Source organism: Monodon monoceros, unplaced genomic scaffold (genome assembly GCF_005190385.1).
Source record: "Monodon monoceros isolate NGI ecotype Baffin Bay Population unplaced genomic scaffold, NGI_Narwhal_1 Super_Scaffold_16, whole genome shotgun sequence".
NCBI lineage: Eukaryota > Metazoa > Chordata > Mammalia > Artiodactyla > Monodontidae > Monodon > Monodon monoceros.
In genome coordinates this window covers 3,209,024-3,232,588 of record NW_021703772.1, presented here as the reverse complement: position 1 = coordinate 3,232,588, position 23,565 = coordinate 3,209,024, and the positions used below count along the sequence as shown (strand labels likewise).

The 23,565-nt window shown below is 44.2% G+C and overlaps 1 protein-coding gene across 10 annotated transcripts in view; it reads left to right on the top strand.

Annotated features, from left to right (window-relative positions):
- The window catches only part of LRRFIP1 (LRR binding FLII interacting protein 1), a 142,430-nt gene extending 119,382 nt beyond the window's left edge, over positions 1-23,048 (top strand). For 8 of the 10 annotated variants that reach the window (XM_029225252.1, XM_029225254.1, XM_029225256.1 and 5 more), the window contains 4 exons: positions 387-557; positions 3,368-3,460; positions 7,076-7,217; positions 9,105-12,090. In XM_029225252.1, coding sequence (XP_029081085.1) covers positions 387-557; positions 3,368-3,460; positions 7,076-7,217; positions 9,105-10,804 — 2,106 coding nt within the window. In that variant the 3' untranslated portion in view covers positions 10,805-12,090. Of the gene's footprint in view, positions 1-386; positions 558-3,367; positions 3,461-7,075; positions 7,218-9,104; positions 12,091-16,945; positions 16,996-18,550; positions 18,669-19,286; positions 19,367-20,457; positions 20,563-22,187 lie in introns of those variants that run through there. The other 2 variants (XM_029225261.1, XM_029225262.1) reach the window with 1 other exon arrangement.
- Positions 23,049-23,565: the final 517 nt, after the last annotated feature.

The window sequence follows — 23,565 nt, the reverse complement described above, 5'->3', positions numbered from 1 at the left end:
AGGTCCTGGTCACGTGTCTTGAGTGGTTACTTCAGACGCCTGTACAGCGGGCTACAGAATCAGATTCCCACAGCCAGGGCTCTGCTGCCTCTGTGACCAGAGCCCCTTCCACCCAGCGTCCCCCTTGTCCTGATGACTGTAAGTTATCTTCACCCCTACACACAGTTCATAACTAATTTCCTGAGTCATGAGAATCGGAGCAAATTGAAAAGGGAGACTTTTGGGGCATTTCAAATTGCCGTGTGTTTCTTCTTCTGATTCATTTGCTCTAAGAAATAAAGTCTAAATTTAGGGCTGCGTTTTTGGAGGTTTTGTTAAAAATACTGAACTAATCTGTGTTTTTGTTTCCTTACTACAATTTCGAAAACATGACCTATTTTCTGCAGGATTCACTAGCAGAAGTTGAAGAAAAATATAAGAAGGCCATGGTTTCCAACGCTCAGCTAGACAATGAGAAGACAAACTTTATGTACCAGGTCGATACGCTAAAGGACATGATGCTGGAGCTTGAAGAGCAGCTGGCTGAGTCCAGGCGGCAGTACGAGGAGAAAACCAAAGTATGTGCTAGTGCGAGAAAGAAGGGTGGAGTGTATGTATATGTAAACGCTATATGTAAGGACGGGAGAATATATAGATATATAAACGGTGTATGTAAGGATGGTAGAATATATATATAAATGATAAAGGTAAGAATGGGAGAATATACATGTAAATGGTATATATAAGAATGGGAGAATATATAGAATATATATATGCACAGGCATATGTATATGAATGGTATATGTAATTATAGTAGACTACATATATAAATGGTATGTATAAGGATGGGAGCATATACATACGGTATAGGTAAGAATGGTAGAATATGTGTGTGTGTGTATGTATATATATTTGGTATATGGTATCTACATGTTATACATGTGTATGTATATATTTGCGTGTGTGTGTTTTTTTTAAAAACAGTAGTTCTCCACTTGCCCTGGAAGCCCAAACATATAAGAATAAGAATACCATGCTCTTTGCTGAGGGACTTGCAATATTCGTATGCACAATTTCAATATGTAAACTAGAGACAATTTTACTAGGAGGACATTTGTGTGTTTTGCATATAAGGTAAAATCATAACCATGAAAAAACCTGCCTACGAAAGACCCAGCATGCTTGGACAAAGCACAGTTAGATGCTTCAAGATTTTCCTGTTAATATACATTTCTTCATTCTTATTTTGTTATCTCAACACCAGAGAGAAATAGTTGCAAGTATCAAGGATTTTAAGAAAATTATATTCATTTGTTTTCTGCTGATTGGGAAAAGACATGGTTCCTCCACTTGAGAATTAAAAACCTTCATTAACCTCAGAAAAGGGTAGAATCTTATTTGGGCTTTCATGAAGAACCACTGGAATTAATATGTTAACTTATGTTATCAACAAAAAGCATGAGCATATGTTGAAATTAATGACAGTAGGCTGATTTGGTGAAGGCTGGGCTTAGCTGTTCTTTGTGAGTCAGCAAGGGATACTTGTTTTTCATATTTTAAGGAATTAGCTGGTTTGTCAAATCCTAGAATATTATCCAATTTTTCAGAGTTGCTGAGATAAATAGAAAATTTAATTTGTGAGTGTCATTATCTTTTTTTTTCTAACTAGCTATATCCTCTAAATCCCAAGGGTTAAAGCCAAATACCATAACAACTCAAGGGCCTCCTTCTTTCACTACTGTAGTTGAGTTAGAAGCTAAAGAAGAATTTTGTCCATGAAGTTCCTGGTAACTGAACTCTGAAACAAAGGAGAAACTTTTCATGAGACCTGATGTCATGAAAGCTTTCTTTGAAACTAATTCATAATTTAGGAGCAGAGAGCGTATTCTGAACCCACTTGGGTGGAACAGTACTGTAATGCCTTCTACATACTCCTAGAATGCCCTCATTTAGGCAGCAGGAAGTAGACCAAGAAGCCCCAAATCTAATTCCAGAGAAATGGGGTGATCCTGGAATGTTGACCCAAGGTGGGGACCATGGGCGAAACAAAGCCCGACAGACATGTCTTTGTCACAGCTAGGAGGGTCCAGTCTCCCCCAGACTTCAGAAAGTGGGTGAGCACATGATGCCAGGGTGAGCTAAGGTCAAATCCCTTCTGAAATAACCGGGAACGAATCGAGGGAAGGTGTTCCCTGCTGTTCCCTAAACTGTTGGCAGCTAGGTGGGTACCACACCATCGTTAGGGACTGCGCTGCTGTGCTGAGCTGAGTGGGAGACCAGAAGAGCGTGTTGCCCGGATGCAGGGATGAGTCTCATGCAGGGAAGGGTTGGACTGGGGGAGCGGCTTTGTGCTGACAAGGGCTTTGCTTCCCCCGCCTGTTTCTGTCTTGTCTCTGAGGTACAGAGCTGGCCGCCTACTGTTAGTGAGATAAACTTGCCAAGGTAGACCATCCCTTTTTGCCCCAAAGAGCATTCATCGGCATATTTCAAACTCAGGGATGATTTTATTACCGCTCTTTGCAAAGCTGCCTCTTCCAGGCCCTCAGCAGACAGCCTGGGGGGCCTTCCCAGGGCACGGCTTACCTGTAAAGAAATCGGGTCATACTGTCAGCTGTGGCAACTCCTCAGGTTAATTTTTTTTTTTTTAATTTTTGAATTTTATTTTATTTATTTTTTATACAGCAGGTTCTTATTAGTCCTCCATTTTATACATATTAGTGTACACATGTCAATCGCAATCTCCCGGTTCATCCCACACCACACACACACACACCCCCGCCCGTTTCCCCCCTTGTTGTCCATATGTTTGTCCTCAGGTTAATTTTACAGTAGATCGTAGGGGTGTCTTCTAGAAAATCCAGAGAAACTGGTTCATGTTGTTAAAAAGGCCTTGAGGGCTTCCCTGGTGGCACAGTGGTTAAGAATCCGCCTGCCAATGCAGGGGACACGGGTTCGAGCCCTGGGCCGGGAAGATCCCACACGTAGCAGAGCAACTAAGCCCGTGCGCCACAACTACTGAGCCTGCGCTCTACAGCCCGCGAGCCACAACTACTGAGCCCCCGTGCCACAACTACTGCGCCTGCGCACCTAGAGCCCGTGCTCTGAAACAAGGGAAGCCACCGCAATGAGAAGCCCGCGCACCGCAACGAAGAGTAGCCCCTGCTCGCCACAACTAGAGAAAGCCCGTGCGCAGCAACGAAGACCCAGCACAGCCAAAAATAACAACAACAAAAATAAATAAATTTATTTTTAAAAAAGGCCTTGAAAACTGTGATGACATGGTAACAGGTAATTTGTTGCAGGTAAAGGTAAATCGTAAGAACGTGAACTAGAGTGACAGAAAAATGTGATTCCACTGGAACTTGAACGCTCTTCTCCTCCTTTATAGGAATTTGAAAGGGAAAAGCATGCCCACAGTATCCTCCAGTTTCAGTTTGCCGAGGTGAAAGAGGCCCTGAAGCAAAGAGAAGAAATGCTTGAGGTGAGTAGTTTTTCCTGTTTTTCTTTTCTGTTCTTTTTTTTCTTTGTGTGTGACTTAGGAGCATCTTGCTGGGTCATTACTAAAGCTACCAGTTTTCCTGAAAATTGAGTTTAGGGGAATTCTCTACGCCTCGTTTGAGGAGACAGTTCCTTTTATCAGTGAAGATTCTCATTCTTTGGTGGTTTTGTGTTTGTTTGAGGAGGTGTGGCAGACCGAACAATGCCCCCCAAGATGCCCATGTCCTAACCCCTGGAACTGTGACTATGTCACCTTACTCAGACAAAGGGACTTTGCGGATGTGATTAAGTTAAGGACCTTGTGATGGGAGATTATCCTGTATCGTCTGCATGGACCCAGAGTGATCCAAAGGGTCCTTGCAAGAAGGAGGCAGGGAAGTCAAAGGCAGCATAGGAGATGTGACCGTGGGGGCAGAGGTCAGAGCCACGTGAGGAAGGGGCCACAGACCAAGGACTGTGGGCACATCTAGGAGCTAAAAAATGGCGGAAATAGATTCTCCCCTGCCCCGAGCCTCCAGAAAAGAGCCCAGGCCTGCCCATGCCTTGGGGACACCATAAGACTCATTTTGAACTTCTGAGCGCCAGAACTGTAAGAAAATAAGTTTGCGTTGTTCTAAGCCACTGAATTTGTGGTAATTTGTTACAGCGACAAAAAGAAACTAATGCAGATTTGACTTTTTACTTTTTTAATTTGGTTAGAACTCTAGTGCCTGTAAGTGAGAAGTTCACTCCAGCTGGTTTTCTTCCTACTCTTGGAGCTGGGGAAAAGGACAAGGATAAAGTCCCTGCATCCTGAGAACGAACTCGGGATCAGTGAGAAAAAATGGTGCCGGGACCTCCAAGGGCGCTTGCTGGCTCAGGGGTTGTCTACACTGCAGAGTTGCTTCCCGTTTAACCCTGTATCTGCTTTCTTTCTATCTGTTCCTATTCTTCAGGAAATCCGACAGCTACAGCAGAAACAGGCGAGTTATATCAGGGAGATTTCTGATCTTCAGGAAACAATAGAATGGAAAGACAAAAAGATAGGGGTAGGATTCTCAAGTCTTTGAAATCGGTTCAAGTGGGCAGTCTGCTTAGCAAATTGAATGCTTTCAGAATCTTTGGTTTGCAAAAAGGCTTGTATGAGTTTGCATGTGACCCCCGTGGGACACAAAACGAATAAAAGAGAGACTACATGAACTTACCCAAATTGACATTAACTCCAAATTGGAAGTGGACTTCCAGTGTGGAGATTCTCCTTTGGTCAGCATTCCCGGGCTCCCTGCCTGCCCGTGAGCAGCCGGCGGCACAGAGATCAGAGGAGTGAGGAACCCGCTGGGCGGGTCCATGCGTGGAGGCTCAGACCTCCTGGAATTCCCTGTCCCGTGTTGCCTGGGCTTTTTCTCCAAGGGCTTTGAGGAAGCTGCAAGGTGGCAGGTGCTGTGCCTCACGCATGCCCACCTTGAGCCTCCCCAGGGAGATGTCAGCCCCTCTCGCTCCACAGGGAAAGAAGAGGCAGCCCATCTGCATTTAGGAGTGACGAGTAGGGAGCAAAGAACACGCTTACTAAAGTGACAGCTGTGCTCCGCGATGCCAGATGGCTTCCCAAACACGGCGACTCACTCCCCACGGCTCTGATAGCAATCTCTAGATGTTGAAGCGAACGTCAGCGCCTTTACAGCGTGAAGCTGCACCTTGCCTTCACTCTGATACGCTCACCGACGCTCATTTAAGATCTCGTGTGCATGTCTGTGTGTGCGTTATGTTTGCCTCGGGACCACTTTACGTTTATCTGTGACAACAAACACCGAGAGTCAACGTACAAAAATAGTCTAAATTACTAAAATAGTTGTCACTGGGGGGTTGTAAACGTTTCTTCTTTTCCTTTATTTATCCCTCATTTAAATGGGTGCATGGCTTCTGTTGCTTCTCCAACTATGCCGTGAAACCGCAGACTAAGCCAGGAGAGGGTGTAAAAAAGAAGGCACCCTTCAGAACGTTAATGTCTTTCAGGGAGCATGCACAGTGACATTTCTTGGCTGGCGTAAGCTAAGTGCAGAGCTTAACACTGCATTGTGTTTATATCTTTAAGCATAGTCTATCGAATGCCCTGCCGGTGTTAGCGTTTTACATAGTAGAAGCCTCCTTCCTAGTCCTGCTTCTGAAGTCGTCTGCTCACCTGTGTGAATCTTCTCTCTCTTTGCTCCGCTACACACTCAGGCATTAGAGAGGCAGAAAGAGTTCTTTGATTCCATAAGGAGTGAACGAGACGATCTTAGAGAAGAAGTAGTCGTGCTGAAAGAGGAGTTAAAGGTATGAAGCCAAAGTACAGTTTTTAAAAATCCAGGCGACAACAGCAAATTCCAGGATTCTCAAGGATGAATGTGTGTGGATAGTGGTGTTCATTGATTTTATGTCGTTGATTTTAGTTCTGTTAATAAAATCAAATCGTAGGTTAACTGACCCCCAAAGAGACTTGTGAAGTCAGTGTAGATTCCGTGGGGTGTGCCGATGGTCTTTAGATGTTTATAGGCATATCTGATCTTGGAAGCAACTCTGATTTCCAAGAATTTTTTTGATAGGGTGTCTAAATTTTTTCTCAAACTCACCAGTAAATTCTCCAGGACATTACTCCAAGTTAGAGAGTGTATTTCTTTCTTATATTAAAGTCTCGAACATAAGAACCTCTGTAGCTGGACAGTGGCGTGGCTGACGCTAGTTAGACTTGGAGACCCCGTGGATGGTAGGAGAGTTCTGTCTGGGCCATGTCAAGGGGTCTTCAGCTGCTGGCTGGAAACTGAGTAAAATAAACCAACGGGCAGCAGCGGGGGTCAGAGCTCCGGGTGGACTCTCCCCACCATAGAAGGTGGTGTTGAGTCTAGGGGGTATGGCCACGGGCTGGCACGTGCATCGCCAATGGAAACATCCACGCCAGCTACTTATAAATGAGGGTCAAGGCCAGAGCAGTAAGCCAGCAGGGAACAGGCTTAGAGCTCAGATTCGCAGTGCTGCTTCTAGCCAGGGTGTGAGTACAGGGCTGGGAATTCCTCCAAGCAGAAGAGAAAGAGCTATGGGCGGCAGGAGGGGGTAAGGGAGGGGGCGATCCCGGGTGAGGGGGGCATCCTGGCGTTGTGAAGCGTTGCCGGGTTTAAAGTGTTTTGCTGTGTAGTGAGCACGAATTGTATTTCTTTCGACTCTAACAAACCTTCCATCCAAGTTTGATCATTCCTCTCAGAACACATACATATTTCTTTATCTCTATCCTTTTAAAGAACACAGCCGGGGTTTTAGAGGTAAAGACCACTCTGTAGTGGTTTGCTTGATGCTCCGCTTTCTGGCAGGCTACAGTGAAAGAGGAGATGCCCAAGGAAGGTGTTTTGTCACCAGCACACTGAGACGTGGATGGGAACATGTAAGGAAGGACCCTTGGAGGAAGACATCCCAGATCAGTGTGTGTTGATAGAATATTTACAGGGGTGCAGCCTAGCGCTCCTCTGTCTCTGTAGAGTTTTCCTCTGCTTAGGAAAAAATTAGGCTTTTTTAAAATTATCATTTATAAAATAAAGTTTAACCTAATATCACTTAGTGAGTGTTACGATGAGCCTGTTTTTATTCCCAGAAACATGGAATAATCCTAAATTCAGAAGTAGCTACCAATGGAGAGACTTCAGACCCTCTAAATAATGTTGGCTACCAAGGTTCTACAAAGATGACAAAGGAAGAGTTAAATGCCCTCCAGGCAACAGGGGATGGGACGCTAGGTAAGTACTTGTTTTCCTTTGATCCTCGTGTCTTCCAGTCAGCACTGGTTCACCTTCCATGCATTGGCAGAGTTGACGTAATCATCACTGATCGATTAACAATCACCCAGCATGCCCTTCGTTCTGTCACTTCATGGGAACTTCCTTGTCAAACGATGCCATCACCCACGTGTGTTGTCTGGCATGTACCTCTGTTCAGTGCTCACCACCGATGGCTTAAGACTACGTTTCTTTTGCTTCTCAAAGCTGCCAGCGAGACTGTGAATACAAGGAAAATAATCTCAAAATTAAGTGACCGTGTTGACGGTTCTGTTGTATTTGTTTTTCTTCAGTTATGTGCCAAACACGGCGTTGTGACTTATTCTGTTAGAGAATTGTCAAAAGATCAGAATAGCAGAGCTGTAAAGTAAGTTAGTTGACTGTATTTGCAAGCCAGTGCTGCAAATCCCGTGCACCATTAAGCGTTTTGAGAGTCTGAAGTGCCTGTGGACAGCAGATGGACAAGTAGCCCTGGGTGTAGGTGAGATGGACGGGGAGCCCTGGGTGGTGAGTGTGGTCATTGCGGAGGGCTTTCCTTACCAGCAAGAGTCTGAAAACGCCTGCCCCTTTGTCAGAGGTGATGTTCCTTTGTATGTCACATTTTTGCTTCTGAAAGAATGTAAATTGGGAAACCCAATATATTGTAGGAATATTTTACACAGTTTTCAAATATCTGAAAAGATTCACCAATTAATATTTGTCGTAATATACTTGGCTTTGGGATAAACCTTCTGCGTGTGGTGGGCCGCCTGAAGTTGTAGCCAGCAAATAAGGCCTCGCTCGCAACCATTTCCAGCTTTTCACAGTGAGGCTGGGATAAGGTCAGGGACCATGGCTGTAGTTTCCACTTGGAAGGTTCTTCATGGACATGAAGAAACCTGTAGGCCCCAGCTTCCCAGGACTGGCTTTCCGGGAAGGTGCCTCATTACCCTGATGACTATTCAAGAACCACAGCTCTTTTCATTGTGTCAGAGTTGCTGAGGGAAGATAAACTGATGAATGTCCATCCTACCTTTATGTTCCCTACCTGAGCAGCTAGAATTTATCATGCTGCTCTTGTTCAAATATACATCTTATAAATCCTTGATAACTGTTGTGTAATGAACACTTAAAGAACTAGAAACGTCAGTTTTGTAAGTGGTCTCCATGTGTTTTGTTTTTGTTTTTGTTTTTTGCGGTACGCGGGTCTCTCACCGCTGTGGCCTCTCCCGTTGCGGAGCACAGGCTCCGGACGCGCAGGCTCAGCGGCCATGGCTCATGGGCCCAGCCGCTCTGCGGCATGTGGGATCTCCCTGGACCGGGGCACGAACCCGCGTCCCCTGCATCGGCAGGCGGACTCTCAACCACTGCGCCACCAGGGAAGCCCTGGATGTTCTTTTAAAAATTATGTGAAAGCTGCTCTCAGAGCTGCGTGATATTCAGTGCAGTATGACAGCTGGAAAAGTAGGAGTGGTCCCCGTGTGCATCCAGAAATGAGAATGGGGACCACGAACCTTCCGTCCTTCTGAATCCCCTCATCTTGGAGAGTTTGGCTGCCTGATCCAGAGCTCTTTCTTATTTGTTAAAACTTAACTTCACCTTTGAAAGTCAGTTCACCCCAGGTGGCACCAGCAGCCACACTTGCCTTTGACATGGTGGCAGTGGCCTCCGCTGATCCAACGTTTGCTAACGCGATGGCTGCTTTGCCGCACAGAACTGGCAAAGGCTTCTGTCCGTGTGCTTCTCTGATGGCTCTCTCTCTTTAGGAGCGGGGTTGGCTGGGAAAGAGAACATGTGTTTACATTGTAATATATGTTGTGTGGTCAACCACATCATGGGGTCCCTTCAATTTTCTCAATGGTCTTTTAGGAAGAGCCAATGAAGTGGAGGTGAAAGATGAAATGGTGGAGAATGAGGGGAAAAGAGAAATCTTGCAGAACACTGAGCAAAGACAGCACAAAGAGGACCCAGGAAAGGACTGTGTGGACACAGAGGTGTTACATCCTGGTGACAATGCCGAGGACCAGAAAACCTCTGAAGACAGTGCCCCCTCCCCAGGAACGTTAGTAAATTCTGAGAACGAGGAACAGGTTCAAAGCCAAATTCTGGAAAACACTTCCTTCTTTGAAAGCACACAGCAGGTTGAGTCAAGTGAGGTCATAAACAGTGAACTAGATGGTGAAATCCCAGGTCCTGGGATTGGGCAGGGCAGCAGTAATGCCTTGGATACCAAAAACCAAAGTAAAGAATCTGCAGAAGAGTGGGAAAAAGAAAAACAGGAAGATTTTGAAACCAGCGTGGAAGAGATTAGCATAGAACCACGTCAGGAATGTGCTCCTTTGCAAGTATCTGAAGTTGGAAGGGAGAGCAGTGCAGACACTGGGGAGCAGAGTGGGAACCCCACAGAGGCTGTGCCGGAGGCAGGGCTCACTGGGTTGGGGGAGCAGGTGGGCACAGTAGCCTCAAGTCCTCCAAAGGGTATCGATGACACAGTGAGTCACCGTGAAAAGTGTGAGGTAGATGCTCTGGAAGGCTTGGACCCAAGCTCAGGGCATGATTTAGAGAAAGAACTCACCAACCAGGAAGTAGCTGAGCCCAAGGAGGTCCCAATTCAGAGCACAGAGGTAGGTGGGGAGAACAATGAAGGGGAGGGTAAAGGAAGAAAAGTAAGGGATGAGAAACCAATCAAGCTGGAAGTCCAAGCCATTCCTTGTTCTCCAGAAGCCAGAAGCAGCCCTCAGGAGGCGACAGGTCCAAGTAAGGTAGATGCTGAAAGTGAATCCCTAGATATGAAAGAGCCCGATGAGGAAAAGAATGACCAACAGGGAGAGGCACCGGATTCGTCGCCCAAGAAAACGAAGAACAAGAAAAAGAAAAACAAGAAGAAAAAATCACCAGCGCCTGTAGAAGCCAAAGATGTTCAGAAAGAGTTAACATTTCAAAACCCAGATTTAAGTGAAGTGAAAGAAGAGCAGGTAGAACTTACTGACAAAAAGCCAGTTGTAGAAGCGCAAAATGAGGTCACTAAAAACCCAAAACAGGACGCTGCGGTAGGAAGCAGTAAAAACGCCGATGGTCCAGAAAATCCTAAAACTGAGTTGGATGGAGGACTTCACCAAGACGATTTTGGTGTAAACACTAGGACAAGGAAAGCAGTAGCTGATGGAGACACATTGGGTTTTGAAGATAATACAGTTCAGTCATCAGGCACCAGTGCCAGTAATAAAGAATCAGAGGAAGGTGCTAGAAAAGATGATGCTGAGGAAGACGGCACCGCTCCCAGCCGTCCTCCAGGTCCAGACAATGAGGAAGTGCCAGGCAGCGCCCTGCTCCAAGACGAAGGTCCCTCGAAGAACATTAACGATGCCTGTCAAACAAAAGGCACAGGAGAGCATGTGACATCAGAAAATCGAGGTCACACAGTCAGGAAGGTTTCAGACAGCGTTAGTCTAGAAAATGATGACGTGGCACCAGCAGGCGAGGTGGGGGACTTTAATTCAGAAAGCAAGGAAGAGACGACAGGTGGACACGGGAAGGGCAGAAACAAAGAGGACTGTACCTTGTCGTAGGTTGAGGCGGGGTCTTAGGGGGGGGACCAGGACTGCACAGCAAGTCCAACTGTGAGAGACTCCACCGGTGAGACACAGAAAATGTTCCAGATTGGTATAGGCGCACCGAATGACAATCCACCAAGTTATCTAATCCTTGAAGCTATAGACTGTTACCTGTAGCTTTCTATTTCATCACTAAGGTTATCACCCAGATGAGAAGGACACTTCTGTTATTGGAGTTAGTTCTAATGGAGAGCATTCCGAGAGCATCAAACAATAATGTACACTGTTTTATTTCTGCTTAAAATCAGCCTCAAAATATTTAGCTTTGGCCTTAAGCTGATACGAATGTGCATATTCTTGACCAAATGTATCAATATCTAATTGAAGCGACCAAATAGTATCCTGAGATTTCCACATTATGAGTATGATTTAAATGAAGGTGTCTCATTTAAATGTATGTGCTTTCATATTTGATCTTGATAATGTATAATGTAACCTGTATGGTATTTTATTTAAAAAGTACATAAACGGCCAGACAGCACATAGGTCACTGAGTGATGAGATTTGCATGTTAGGACAATAATTAATCATGTTAGGGATAGCAAATAAACATCTTACAGCACTAGGGATAGCTTACTTGCTTTTACCTCATATAAGTATTTTACCCCAGACCAATACTTTTAGATCTCATTCTTGAGGATACCTGAATTTATTTTGTAGGAGATTTTGACTTCATGACAATTATGTACCAAAGTCATTTTATGCAAAGACTTCTTTTTTTTTTTTTAATTCTTTTCTGGAAGAGATACATGTTGTAATTGCATTTCCTACTGCAGTATTTGGCTAGGGAGAATCATTTCTAAAATTTATTTTTTTAACCTTAAAATTACTTCTCTTTGTATCTGTCTAATCATTATTCAGTAGAGCAAGACAAAAGGATGCTATACTTGTGCAAACTTCTGATTAGACTCTAACGGGATATTTTAAATAGTTGAATCACTTGGTATCTGGTATAAATATTTTCATTTGTTGTTTTTCGGTATATTCTTAACAGAAATTTCTTGTTTTGATCTTCCTGAACAAGATATATATTTTCTATATAAAGAAACATTTTAAAAATAATTGTAAAGTTAAATAAAAAACCATTATAGAATATTAAAATGACAGGGGAATGTACAGTTTGAATGCTGTTGACACTTTATGAGATCATATGACTTCGTATTATTGTTACAAGATATAATTGAGTGCAAAAATGACCGATACCTCAACAAAATCTGAAATAAAAACATTTTATAATTTTACAAGCCTGTGATCACTCTTGTGCTACTTGAATTCTGACTGTGGCTACATAATATCATCTTTAATCTACTTTTATCTGCTTCTGGGTTGCTAGTTCCCAATTGGGGTTCTATGGAGGACTCATGCGTGATATCCATTGTCAGTAGTGAAGAGCTTCTCTCCCGGCGTCCAGACTGGGACTAGTGTTGGACCATCCTTGAGTAAGATCTTTCCGCATAGAACCTCCTGTGGTCTGTGGCTGTGGTGAAGAGCCCACTTGAGAATGGTTGCGTTGCTTACAGGCGCCAATGCTTATTAGAATGTTTCGATGAGAAATTCAAATAAACATTGACTATTTCTGCATGAGTGTCCTGAAGCAGAGGATAATGGGACTGCTCAGCTCTCTCCACTTGTGCCATATAAACAGAAAACTATGGGGCTTGCTAGAGAATCAAGCCCAAGGGCTGCAAAGGACTTTAAAGTTGGTATCTATAACTTGAGCAAAGCTGCGTTCATACTGGAATGTACATTGGGAACAGCTCTCCTTCCTTCTTTTAAAGGCCTCTGGGGAAGCGATTCAACAGCCAGACTCACTCAGTGGTGAGATCATCAAACCATTTTAAGTTCTTTCCTTTCTTTCCCATGTTATTCAACAGCACATTTAAGGGCATTATTATAGGCTTCCCATCCCTCCAGCCAGCCAGCCAGCAGTCTCAAGTGTTCATCCCTCATTTAATCAATAAACATGTAAGATCACTTCCTATATGGAAGGTGCTCTGCCCATGAACAAGCACATAGGACCCAACCTCTAGTGGAAGCAGCAGAGAATTGGAAAGTCAGCAAAAAAGAAGATAAGGATTCTGAAGAACCAAACCATCCCTGATAATCTAAGAGCCTTCATTATGCACATCAATTACCCTGCTCCGAGGGCGAGATGATATTACGGCCCCACACAGTAATTAATGTGCACGTAAAGGCCCCTGAATTATCAAGAAATGGTTACCTTTGGTATATTCAGTGTAGGAAGGCGTGGAAGTATATAAGGCAATTTGGAAAGATCGCAATGTCAAACACTTCAGACTCAGAAAAGAATCAAAAGGTGACCTGTCAGCCCCAGCCCCAGAGGAACCTGGACCACTGAGGTTTCACTATAATGCCGAGCAGAGAAAAGCATCGATCACTGATACTTTAAATCAAAAAGCTGGGATATTTTTCAACCCCAAACCAGAACGTGGCTACTGTATGTAAAATGTTAATCTTCCTTCCAAAGTATGTAAGTATAACTATGAGTTTCTGTAAAAAATAGGGAAAGGTGACTGAGAATTTTGAATTATAGGCTATTTTATAACATACAAAGGTTGGGAAGCAGTAAAACTTTTGAAAAGAGTGTTTAAGAATGGGGTATCTTGCATTGACTACTTTGTATAACATTGAGTATTTCCAATTAATGGAAAACCTAATGACCTGAACATTTGAATTTCCACTGTCACTAGGACCCTGGAATGCTGCTTCTGGGTGTTTAGACAGTTTAGGGTTCCTGTTTTCCATTGATAAGATTCCTTTTCTAGGAGACCGCCTTGTATGACATGCCACCACGGCCATCGAAACAAGGGAACGCAACAGTAAGATTCATTCCAAGTGTCCGGGCTCCAGAAGGAAAGGCAGGGGCATGTGAGCGTGCTCCATTCAGAATATGTGCTTATCCAGTGTGCTGACCTCATACAGGGAGGACAGTCTTTCAGGAGAAAAACCCTTTCGCTCTCCCTTTCACCCTCTCTGCCCCTCTTACATCAAAGACGAACGAATTTTTTGAGACGTGAAAGGCTTCAGCTGTTTGGCCGACCTGAAGCAGCAGCCTGTCCCTGTTCTGCCTTTTACCAGAAGCAGGGGCGATCCTGGCGTGGGAGGCTAGCCCTGGGGAAGATGAAAACTGACCACACGGATTATAATCAAATTAAGTCAGTGCAAGGAGAGAGCAGAGAAAGGACCACACTCAGTGGATTTCTTGAGATGTCAGTCTTCTGATCATTATCTTTGTGAATATGGAGGGAGGTGACTTTCTCTGCAACGGGGAGAGGAGGCCTGAGGCCCAGGGTTGGGTGAAATTAACCCACAGAATGAAAATTATCCTCCTGATAATATATTATTATGAGTAAGCTACTTACCCTTCCCGTGTCTCATTTTACTCTCTGAAATTGGGGTTAGAACCTGCCTTTGAGAGTGGTGGTGTGGATCAGACCCAGTAAAGCACTGGAGAGTAAGTGCTGAGTGACCACGGTTGTTGCTGGTGGTTGACCTTTGCAGCCTGGACAGACGCAGTCACAACACGCAAGCCCCTCTGGAGCGGGGCTGGGGGTCCTGGTGCTTGCTTGCTGCCCCTGTGACTGTCTGTATGGCCTCGCCACTTTTCTGGTTTCTTGTTTCGCGGGTCTCTAAAGTTCACACCAGAAGGTGTGGTGGAATTTAATATATAAAAAACAGATTTTTAAAAAATGTAATCCTTTAACAATGTTACTAAAATAACTTTGATTGCCAATTGATTTTAACTTCCCAGTGTAAAAGAAAACTCTGAGTTCGAGACAGTGTGACTTTATTTTCTTTAATGCTTATCGTTTGGGTGTTAGAGACCAACGGTGAGCAGGGCTGCTTAGTGAGTGTAGGTTTGCAGCCCTCTTGCTCAGTATCACGGTAATTACCAGTCATGCATCACTGTTCACTTCACAGGTTAGACTTGTTGACTTTTAAGACTGTAAAAAAAGCAGTACTCATTTTCATTTCTTTTTTGAATTTTTTTTATTGAAGTATAGTTGATTTACAATATTATGTTCGTTTCAGGTGTATAACATAGTGTTTCAATATTTTTATATATTACACTCTATTTAAAGTTATTATAATATAGTGGCTATATTTCCTGTGCTGTACAATATACCCCTGTAGCTTATTTATTTTATACATAGTAGTTTGTACCTCTTAATCCTCTGCTCCATCTTGCCCCTCCCTCCTTCCCTCTCCCCACTGGTAACCACTAGTTACCATCTGTGAGTCTGTTTCTGTTTTGTTATATTCATTCGTTTGTCTTATTTTTCAAATTCTGCCTATAAGTGATAATATATACTGTCTGTCTTTCTCTTATTTCAGTGCTTATTTTCTTTATGTCAGACAATTTTGCTTCTTTCTTTTTTCCAGTTTCCTGAAACTATTTAATCTTCTCCACTTCTGCTTTAAAATTTCTCTTCCTTAAAAGTTCCATTTGTCTCTCTCCATTTTTCATATTTTCACTATAAGACTAAAGGTCAGATTGCTCTTGTTTTTTATTGTTAGCACTATTATTACATTTTAACATTTTTTTTTTACTTGCTGTCTAAGAAATTTGAAGTCTTCTAATAGAAAAATAATAATAAAATTGTAAATAGATATGTGAGCCTCAAATCACTTTCTGCTATATTCAGTGTTTCTTATGATGCCTGTGGTTTTTGTATGTAGGAATATAAAATATACAAGAAAAAATGAAAAGTGATATTGAATAAGAGAGCCAGGTTTTCAATTTATTTTTAATTTTTGTTTCAGTGTTGGGTGCATTTATGCAAGGGACAGAATAAAACATCTGTCAGAAGCAGTTTGTATGTAAATTAAAATGGAACTCAAAAGGATTATAAATGTATCTTATACGTAACATTTTCTATTTTCATTTATGTTGTTATTGTGCCTTTCAAAATAGCAGTTAAGGATGTTTGGAAAAACAATTAGCGAAAACACGTAACTCGGATTAGAATGTGGATAGATGATTTTTTTTTAATGAAAACAAAGGTGCGTTTTGTATGAATTATTTCCGTTTCACACGGCTAATCAAAACCTGGGCAGTGTGAGAGCACTGCCGCCTCGGGAAGAAGAGCCTCAGGCCGGGAGTCCGGTCCGACTCAGAGGGCTGTGTTTAGGAAAACAGTGGGTGCAGGGGTTAGGGGTGCAGCCCTGGGGCCTTAGGAAAGCTGCTGGGCCTGGGTCCTCATCTGTGGAAGAGGGACGTGGCAGCACTGCCCACCTGGAGGGCTTCGCGGGAGGTGGTGTTAGTGGCTGGGACAGTGCCTGGCACACAGTGAGGGCACAGCACACATGAGCACCCACCACCATCACATCATCCTGATTTTGCCCTGAAACTGGTGCAGGATTTTGCCCCTAAAATCCTCCCTGGGTCTTGGTTTCCTCTCTGTAGTCTGGAGAATGTATTACTCAATGCCCCTTCAGAGACTTGTTTGGGGGATTGCTAGGTGCTTACGTACATGCAAACTTCTGTATCTGGGGTGGGAAGAATGACAGAAACCTAAGTTATTACTGCGTTCTTCCTCAAAAGAATAGCAACAAAGTGGGTTACCGGATGTGCTGTCAGGACACTTAGGGTTCATAAGCACAGTCAGAACTCTGACACTGGTGAGTCTTGGAGAGAAATGAGGAAGACCAACACTCGTGGGATGGAAACTTGGAAAGTCAAGGCTAATGAAAATGCTGGTGATATTTGACCCCGATTCGCAGTGTGTTTGTACCTTGCTAATGATGTTAAACCGTGAAGCCTTGTGAGATCTTGTGTTGCAGTGTGGTTTGGCCCTAGAGCTCTTGCATGCTAACCCAGAGTAGAAGATTAGCCTGTTTGCATGCAGCCGGATGCTGCCCTGACGAGACAAGCATGTGTGGGAGGTTGACGCAGTTCACCCCCCTTGGCTGAATTCCTCCCCCGTCCTGTGTGTGGCCTCATTCGCCGTGGTACGTGTATAATACCTTCATCATCACTTTCACTAACCCCAGTGCTCCTTCTTCAGTTTAGCAGTCTGCTGAAAGGGGCAGTCCATGGAGTCACCTAAACCTGTATCTTTCTGATTTCTTTAGATATTAGGTTGAAAAAGCTCGTTGATGAACGGGAATGCTTATTGGAACAGGTAACGATCTTTTTATTACTTTCCGAGTTCTGGAAAACGGGGCACCTGAAACCGGGAACCTTCCCATTCTAGCTTCTTGCTTCATCAGGAAACCCCTGATGCATCGTGGCTGAAAATAATTACCGAGCCAACCAGTGTTCTTAATGTTCTTATCCAAGTAAAGCATTAGAAATCATACCAGATTTCGAGAGGTTGTCCCAAAGATTCAAGGCCATGGTCTGAATTTGGTACATGCTACATGGATTGCTGCTTACAATAAAGACTTATGTAGAAGGCCTAGATTAAGCATTGAGAGGCAAGGGTGTTCCCCAGACATTCCAACACCCTTCCTCTTCCACTGGCCTGTAAAAGTCAGTTTTGTAATCCCTCAGTGGTCAGCACACCTGTCCGGCAGGTATTTCTTTGTTACAGCTGATCCAAGTTGTTTTCACTATAGTTTACCTTCCTTGACCTCTTCTACCTCAAGAAACACTACACAGTTGTCCTATTGGGTCTTTTTCATATGCAGGGTAGTATTAAGTTATTCCACAGTCACTTTCTAAGGAAGCTCGATTTTTCTCATTTTCCCGCGTAAGCCTCATGAAAGGTATTTGCCTCGCTTTTTACAAGATTTGAAAATTTCTTTCAAAATTGGGTAAGGCACTAAATGTGGTGGGAGGTTTCTCATGAAGTGCCTGTGATCTTTTAAAAACATATGCCCATGGTAATTCTGTACTTGTTTTCTTAAAACAGCACGCACTGATGGTTTGTATGTCACGGGGGTCTGCTCTGTTCTTGTCGGTGTGTGGGGGGGGGGACTTCCAAGAAGTCCGCAGAGATCAGAGGTTAACAGAACAAGGGCTGGGAGACACCCCATTACATAGCAGAAGATTCTACAGTCACGGCTGTTAACTGCAATTCCAGCTACTCTGTGTGCGTGTGTCTCTCTCAGAGGGAAGAAAGCTATGTAGAGGCCAGCTCTCTGCAGGTGGCAAACCTACAACCCGTTTGGGTTCTGTTGGGGACAGCACTGCTGTACTTGGAAGGCTCCAGGTGGCCCTTCCTGGCTTTTTAGTGAATAGAGCAAAGGTGAATCGTGTACTGATTTATGAACTTGTAGATAAACACTCAAAACTGTTTTATGGAAAATCTCCTCCTGAATTCGAGAGGAACTTCAACCTTAGAAATAACTTCTCACCCAGAGTTACAAAATAATGCATGCCTGTTACAGTAAATAGAATTCCATTTTCATCCTGTATACTACTATTACTTTCTAAGAAGAGTACTAACTGGCACAAGGTTTTTCATTTATTTATTTGGGTTTGTTCCTTTATGAAACGGGAGAGACTCCCCCATCTTCCTGGTGGATTGTAATGTCTTACTACATCTCTCTCCCGCTTCATTACGGAACCCCTGTCTCTCTGGCCTCTTCGAGACACACGGAGTAACTGCAAGGCAACATCGGATTGTGCTTAGTGGGTGTGGGCTTTTACGTGACATGCAGCTTCCTTTCTCATAGGCTCTCATCTCATTTAGAATCGAGAAATTAACGTGCTTTATTGGTGGATGTTTGCAGATTAAGAAACTCAAAGGGCAGCTGGAAGAGAGACAGAGGAATATCAGATTAGACAGTCTGCACCCGGAAGATGGGGTCTTACAAAACGGGACGGACGTGCACGTGATGGATCTACAAAGTAAATGTCAATCCTCGTGTAGAAGAGATCCCTTTGCCATGTGCGATTTTTATTGTACTAATGCGGGAGGAGATAAACTGTCGTGGCAAGGAACGGCCGGTGTTCCCAACGCCCCCCCAAAAGCCCTGAGTACAGAAGCACAAAGATGTTTCCTTGTGGGCTAGAACAAGGACGGGCAGGTGGGCAGAGCAAGGATGTTTCTGTCTGAGCCTAAGAAACAGAACAGGTGACCCAAAACATACACCAAGGTACCACCAGCTGACGCGCTGCTAGAAACCACGTTTACTACGCTGAATACAGTCTTTGGATCTGCTGATTGTATGGGGAGATCAGAAGGTATTTTTCTGTGCCAGTAGACTAGAAGGAGGCTTACGGGGACAAAAGCAGACCCAATCTCTCTCCCCTTCCCCCTTCCCCCTACCATTTCTTTGCCTTCTTTGCTCAAGGGCGCTCTCCCTGCTGCGGACAAAGAGCGCCTCCTGAGTTGTGAGGCCACAGGCCAGGACTTACAGATTGGCAAGACGATTATAAAGTAAGGGCTTGGTTCCCAGTAACCATTGTTTTAACATTTTCAAAGCCCAAGAGCTTAACAGATTTTCCTTCTCTTTCAACCTTTAGGGGATGCCAACAGACAGATCAGCGACCTCAAATTTAAACTTGCAAAATCTGAGCAAGAGATAACTGCATTAGAACAAAATGTACGTGCACACTTGTACGCAATCACTGGCCGCCCGACTGAGGATTAACTGAAGTTTTATTTGCTAGAAAGGCTTGAAGGCTGAGAACAAAAAGAAGCAGAGAATTTTAGAACCAAAAAAAGGTCCTAAGGGGGGTAAACAAGGCAGCAAGTCTCTCCGTGTATTTCCTACAAGGAGAGGACGTGGGGAGGGAGAGGTCATAACTAGGATCTGGGCTGTTATAATCGATACTAATCCTTTATAGACAAAGTTAGTTGCAGAAAGTACCTAATGTGGTTAGGGTTTTTTTTGACAGTTTGTTCTTTAAAAAAAAAAAAAAATCGGTTAATTACAAAACGCTTCATGCAGGGATGTCCCTTTTGCCTGGATTTTCCCTCTTTCCATCCCAGCCCAGCGGCTCGCTCTGGTCCCTAGATTTGGGGCGCTCATGCCTCCAGCGTGCTGGGCCCTGGGACAGACTGTGTCCTAACCGAAGGGAGAGATAACAAGCACGTACTCTTGCCCCCTCCATTGTGGGTATATGTGGCTGGAACTTTTTGGAATTTTTGTAGAGACGAAGATGAGAAGCGCACCTAGAAAGCAATGCGTGTTCGGAAGCACACCTTTGAGGGCAGGCTGAGTCTCTGGCCGCAGATGCCACCCCAGAGCCGCCTTCCGTCACCCCTGCTCTCTGAGTTCCTTGCCTCTCTCCTCCCTTTCCTGATTCCCCACCCCCCAACCCCGGGAGAGATTAGACTGGAGCTGAGGTCCTGGTGGAGCCGTTGCCTCACCAGCCTGGTTCTGCAGGATCGACCCACATCGGGGAGAGATGGTGTCATGGGGTCTGCATGGCGGGAACCACACTTGGGACAAGGGTCAGGGAGGAAATGAGTCCCTGATAGGTGTCAGTACTGGCTTGCTTATAAATATGAACAAATAGCTTGCGTGGCTAGAACCTATGTAATAGTCCCAAATGCTAGATCATAACTATTGTCATGGTGTCTCCTCTCATTTTATCAAGTTATACCTTTTGATCTCAAATATAGTAAAGCAATCGGGGAAAAAAAAACAGGCCCATCAACTTATACACATGATTTCTCCTCTCCTCTCAGGTCATAAGGTTAGAAAGCCAAGTATCACGTTATAAACTGGCTGCCGAAAATGCTGAAAAGATAGAAGATGAACTTAAGGCTGAAAAACGGAAACTTCAAAGAGAGGTAAATTTTCTAGGCTATTTCTAGGAAGAGAATGGGTAATGCTATTCTAGTTGGGAGAGCAGAGGGAAGGTTTACCGCCGGGAAATCTGCGGCCGAATCATTCATTGTCACATCTGCCCAAACCTCTCTGAAGGGGCTGTGCTCACACCGTAAAGGAAATTGTAGTTCAGCCAATTAGGAGCTCAGGGCCAGAATCACCTGTCAGTGGTTTTTCTGTCTGTCTATGGTGATTGCAGCTATCATGCCACCATCTTCCGGCTTCTGCTAAGAAATCTGTCATTCTAACTCTTTTTAGGTGATCTTTTTTTTTTTTACCCCTCTCTAGCTGCTCTGCCATTCTCTTTGCCTTTGACTTTCTACACTTCACTCTAATGTGTTAATATGTGGGTTTACTGCTATTTGTTCTGCTGGGGATATGTTGCGTTTCTTTGATCTGTGAGGTCTTTTTACTAAATAAATTTTGGAAAATTTTCAACCACGATCTCCTTCAGTAACTCCTCTTCCCTAGACTCCACCTTCCCCCTGGGACTCTGATCAGAGGATACCAGATCTTCTCACGGACCCTCTGCAATTCTCTACCATCTGTCTTTTCCGTTCCCCATCTCCTTACCTCCCGTTGCATAATGTACAGTTTTTGTAGATCTTCCATTTCACCTCCTTTTGTTTCGTATTCTCATTCCTGATTGTTTCTTGTTTATGGTTCCTTTGTTGATTGTATCCTTATTTCTTTAACGATTTCATACACGCTGTTCTGCTTTCCACACTGAGGACTGAAACTGTTCCGTCTTTGGGATCTATTTCTGTTGTTTATTGCTTCTGTTGACTCAAATGGTTTGTCCCACCATGTGTTTGGTGTTTTATGAGATTATGATTGATTTGAATTTATATACTTGAATTTATACTCCAGGCCTGACTTGGGGAAATTTCTACAAAAAGGGCTTCTGCTCCTGCTTCTGCTTCTGCCTCTGCTGGTGAAAGGCAGGGCAGGGCCATTTAACCTGTCTCAGGACCCCGCCCACCCTCCTGGAGGGTTTTGGATCAGAAGCAGAACTGCAGACTCTGTTCTAATGATGCATGTCTCCACAAGCACAGGGCTGTGAACCTCCGCCTTCGGGCACCTCCACTCTGCCTCACTGCCTGCCGGTCCGTGCAGCTCCCTGCTGATGTGGCTCCTGCTGTGCCCCCCAGGCTCTGTGCCCCCCAGGCTCTGTGCCCCCCAGGCTCTGTGGCCCTGGTTCCTGGGCACGGTCATCCTGGCCTCAGGCATTCCCACTTCGGTTTCTGGCTGCAGAGCCCTAGCAGCCAGCTGCCCGGGGCTGTGGGGATCACCTCCTCCAGCTGGTCTTTCTCAGCGCTTGTTTGTTCGTTTGCCTCACCTTCCGTGAGACTGTCACGATCCCCAAGACTGCGCCCTGTCTGGGGTCTAGCTATTTCAGAAGAGGAAGGTTCCCTAGTTACTCAAGAGGCCAGAATCTTGTGCCTTGTGTTCCTTTTTAAATTAAGAAATACACGTATACACACGTGTAGGTATATGTGTATTTTTAGAATCTCGGTGGGTCTGGGTCGTAACTTGATTTTCAGTAGGCTTGGAATCCAAGCTCACTGCCTTTTGCCTTTATTTCCAGCTTCGCTCTGCATTGGACAAAACAGAAGAGCTCGAGGTGAGCAACGGCCACTTAGTGAAGCGCCTGGAAAAAATGAAAGCCAACAGGAGTGTCCTCTTGTCCCAGCAGTAAAGGGCAGCTCTGAACAGGAAATGATCGGGCGGATGGAGAGCATTGTTTCGCACGCTGTTCTGTTGCTGTCTGGGAGCACTGCTTCTTCCCCTGCTTCCGAGAGAACACCCTTGGGGAGCACCCGGCTCAGCCCCGGGACCCCCAGCAGCAACCAGATGCCTCTGTCTGCAGACCGCAACCAGGGCTGGGGCGGCCGCTCCGAACCTGCAGGCCATTTAATAAGCACACTGGGCCGTGGAGCTCTGCTTCCGACGGTGCAGCAGCCTCTTCATGCCGTTTAAAATGGTGATCAAAGTAAAGATGAAAGTGGGACTTGAGTTTTCTTTTCATGTGTCTTGCTGAACATTAAGGGGAAATGTTTCAGTGTTGGGACTTCCTTTTGTGGCAGAATCTACAATTTGAGCGACTTCAGTAGTATCTCTTAGTCTACGCTTTTCATACACAAAACACTGTGGAACCACAAGCCATTACCAAGCAAAACTCTTTCACTAGAAACAAGGGGGATGGTCTAGAAGTAAAAGTGACCTTAAGAAGACTCTTTACAGGCAACAATGAAGCTTTTCTAAGGGATTTTTGCATCAGTTCAATCAAAAGAATACTTTTTTCCAGGGTAATTAGGCAACAGCTTCACTGAAAATGACAGCTTTTCATTCGCATTACTGAATCCTTATGTTTGGAATCGAAGTTGTTAACTTCTTTTAAAGAGTGTACTGTTGGAAAAATTAAAAAATGAAATGTTGAAAGACTTCAGCAATACGGTTTTTATTTTTTCCCACTGAGAAAGAAGCTCTTTATGTCATACTAATTGTTCTCTATATTTTGGATCATCTTTTTCTTTTCTTAGCATATCAAATCAATGCACTTTTCTTTCTCTATTTAAAAAAGAAGGTATATTCACAGTGAATAAGAATAGAACACTTATAAGAATCAGCAGTCTTAGAATAAAAAGTAAACTGAAGAAGTGACAGACCAGAGTAGAGGCAGTAACTCCAAGGACAAAAGTAAAGGACGTTGGGCTACCTGCTGATTTTCAGTTACTCTTTTGTATACGTTGGGTTTCACTTAAGGCTGGTTCAGCCGGTCAGCTTTTCAGGCTATTAGCAAGTGCAAACCAAGATGACATCATCCATAACTATACCCATTGTGGACTGCTAGACATGAATTGGAATATATAATTATTCCATCTTTCTTAATTATATATAATTAAGAAAACATTCCCAGCAGAGTGCTAGAGGTCACGAAGTTCCGTCCCCCAGCACTGTCTGGA